Source organism: Battus philenor, unplaced genomic scaffold (genome assembly GCF_028537555.1).
Source record: "Battus philenor isolate CCGP_79_NKW_IND1 unplaced genomic scaffold, ilBatPhil1.0.hap1 SCAF_19, whole genome shotgun sequence".
NCBI lineage: Eukaryota > Metazoa > Arthropoda > Insecta > Lepidoptera > Papilionidae > Battus > Battus philenor.
Genome location: NW_027181681.1, coordinates 4,659,364 through 4,662,211, shown reverse-complemented (window position 1 = coordinate 4,662,211; position 2,848 = coordinate 4,659,364). Strand labels below are relative to the sequence as shown.

The 2,848-nt window shown below is 37.0% G+C and overlaps 1 protein-coding gene across 1 annotated transcript; it reads right to left on the bottom strand.

Moving 5' to 3' along the window:
- Positions 1-883: 883 nt before the first annotated feature.
- LOC137921651 (uncharacterized) lies at positions 884-2,549 on the bottom strand. Its single transcript, XM_068764455.1, has 3 exons — positions 2,385-2,549; positions 1,294-2,043; positions 884-901 (listed from the first exon to the last, which is right to left on the bottom strand). Exons 1-3 carry the CDS (start codon positions 2,547-2,549, stop codon positions 884-886), a joined length of 933 nt encoding a protein of 310 aa, XP_068620556.1.
- Between the last annotated feature and the right edge of the window lie 299 nt (positions 2,550-2,848).

The following is a 2,848-nucleotide window of genomic DNA, read 5'->3' as shown; positions in this document are numbered from 1 at the left end:
TCAAGCGCTCTACTTCTCCATAAACCTTGTCTTCCAGAATACATGTCTAAAACTAATCCTCGATGCTATATAAAGTTCTTTACGATTATTATCCCGTCAATATACTTTAAGTCGCGATTAAATCTATAATAATTATTCATCTTTTAAATAATTGTATGACCTCTCCCGCCTTTTCAAATATAGAAAATATTTTTAAATGTTGTATTTAAATTTTTTACAATATTTTATCATAACATTTAAACCATCATGTTATCTCATTTAAATTATGAACATACGTGTTCATATTCGGAAGTGTAAATGTTTTAATTTAGCACATTAATATATATTCTCTAATTACTTTGAGTATCTAGAAACTATAGCCTAGAAAGATACTCTCCGTGACGTAACCGCTATTTTGTTAGATGGTAAATGCTTCGAGGTTCTGTTAGCGATTCAGTAAAATCTTAGAAACATCTAGAAAATGTTTGTTCTCGTTAACTACTTCTGATAATGAGAGCTAGCATTTTGCAGCATTTTGAACGATAAACGGATATCTTATTCATAATACGATTAAAGTTTTGGTGTAAGAATCACAGATCTTCAAGCGCAGCTAAGACGTAAGATATTAAGGTAATCATCTGAAAACTCTGAATGGAAACCGGTGTTATTGGAAATCTATGGGGGAGGCTAATGTCTATAAACGTCTAACAGACGAAACGATGATGATAAGTTAAACTTCTATGACGAACATAATTTTCGTAAATGAAAAACAAAAGTATTGCAACTTGAATTTACTTTATTATTGTTATTTTTAAAGATTTTCGTTACATTTCCTTTGATATAACATATTACAAATCGTGATAATTTTCAAGAGTATTGAAGACGTCCCCGAGGTTCCACGATCTTAACGAGGCTGCAAGGCCTGGAACAGTTAAAATCATTAGAAATTTTATTTTATTCTTTAATAAACCTTAGAAAGAATAACATTTTTCTTTCGAATTAACTTCGTATTTTATTTACTATAATCAATTTACATCCAAATTTGTAAATTATTCTTTCTTCAGATATAATGGATCCAACTGGTTTAATTTCTTATACTCCAAATTATTGAAAGTGCTGCCGTAAAACAATTTATTCATTAAAAGTTAACATTTTTTTTTTCATTTTGTTTACAAAGACTTAATATAAAAAAGAGCCATTGGGAAAATTCTGTTTTTTCTAAATATACATGAAAATCAATGTTACTATCTTGCACTCATTTGATAATATTTGTCGAATTTTAAATTATAAATAGAATTAGATATCAATTCTTACCTGGTTCTTTTGGTTAATATTGATGATGATCTGAACGAGAGGGCTTGTTGCTACAGGTGTAGGAACAGGTTCCTCCTGTTCAGGAACTTCTGGCTCAGGATCAGGCAGACCGGGCTCAGGTGCAGGAATTTCGGGTTCTGGTTCAGGTACAGGCACTTCAGGCTCAGGTTCAGGGACTTCAGGTTCCGGCACAGGTACTTCGGGCTCAGGTTCTGGGACTTCCGGCTCAGGCACAGGGAGTTCGGGCTCTGGTACCTCGGCTTCTGGGACTTCAGGTTCTGGAACTTCAGGCTCGGGTTCTGGGACTTCCGGTTCCGGCACAGGTACTTCAGGCTCAGGTTCTGGGACTTCGGGCTCAGGCGCAGGGATTTCGGGCTCTGGTACCTCAGCTTCTGGGATTTCGGGTTCTGGGAGTTCAGGCTCGGGTACCTCAGATTCAGGTACTTCGGCTTCGGGTACTTCGGACTCCGGTACTTCGGACTCCGGTACTTCGGACTCTGGTACTTCGGACTCCGGTACTTCGGACTCCGGTACTTCTGATTCGGGTACTTCGGACTCAGGTACTTCGGACTCAGGTACTTCGGACTCTGGTACTTCGGACTCGGGTACCTCAGTCTCCGGTACTTCCGACTCGGGTACTTCAGCCTCAGGCACTTCTGACTCTGGTACTTCAACCTCCGGTACTTCTGATTCGGGTAACTCGGCCTCGGGAACTTCAGATTCAGGAAGTCCGGACTCTTTGTCTGTTTCCTGCAAACAATAATATTTTAATAGCATTCAGTTATTCAATTAAATTACAGTGGCCGTGACTATTTCAGCAAAATCGGTGTTAATCTGTGTAGAGGGATAACAAAAAAAACATGGACGGGAAGTTTGCCTTTTTCGGAATATATGTATACCATACAGATACATACACAAACGTAATTTTATAAACAAAGTTAAAAGACATTTCATTTGCCGTGAAAGGCAAAAATAAGTTATGAAAATTTGAATTTTTGCATGTTTTATACCGAGTATTTTTTTCCTTTATTTGAAAATATAATTACAAAAGATATTGATATTAACTGGGTAAAAATACATACAAAATTTACGTCCGCGTCTTTCGATATCTGGTTCAGTTTCCATTGAAGGTATGGTAAGTATTCGGGATTAGTATTGGGGTTCTGGATCGCCGCTGTCAGCTCTTGCGCCGTCCAGGTACTAGAGCGGCCTGCGGCTATAGCCGACAGGGCAGCGAACACAATGAAAATTTTCATTGTTATGCAGCTAAAACAAGATTTTTAGACTAATTAAGATTAATTAGGACCCAAAACTGAAGATATTTATGCAAAATACGTTTGTTTCAATTAACAGTAGACATTTATTTACACCTTTGTACATCATAGACAATAATTTAAAAAAGAGAAAAAGAAATAATACATATAGGGGTACAGGAAGCGGTCATATCGCTTAAAGCAACCTTTACCAGACAACCAAGATGGAGATAAGAGGTCAGTTTAGGGTGTACGCGTATGCAAATACATACATTACGATACAAGAGTGAATAATACAATCT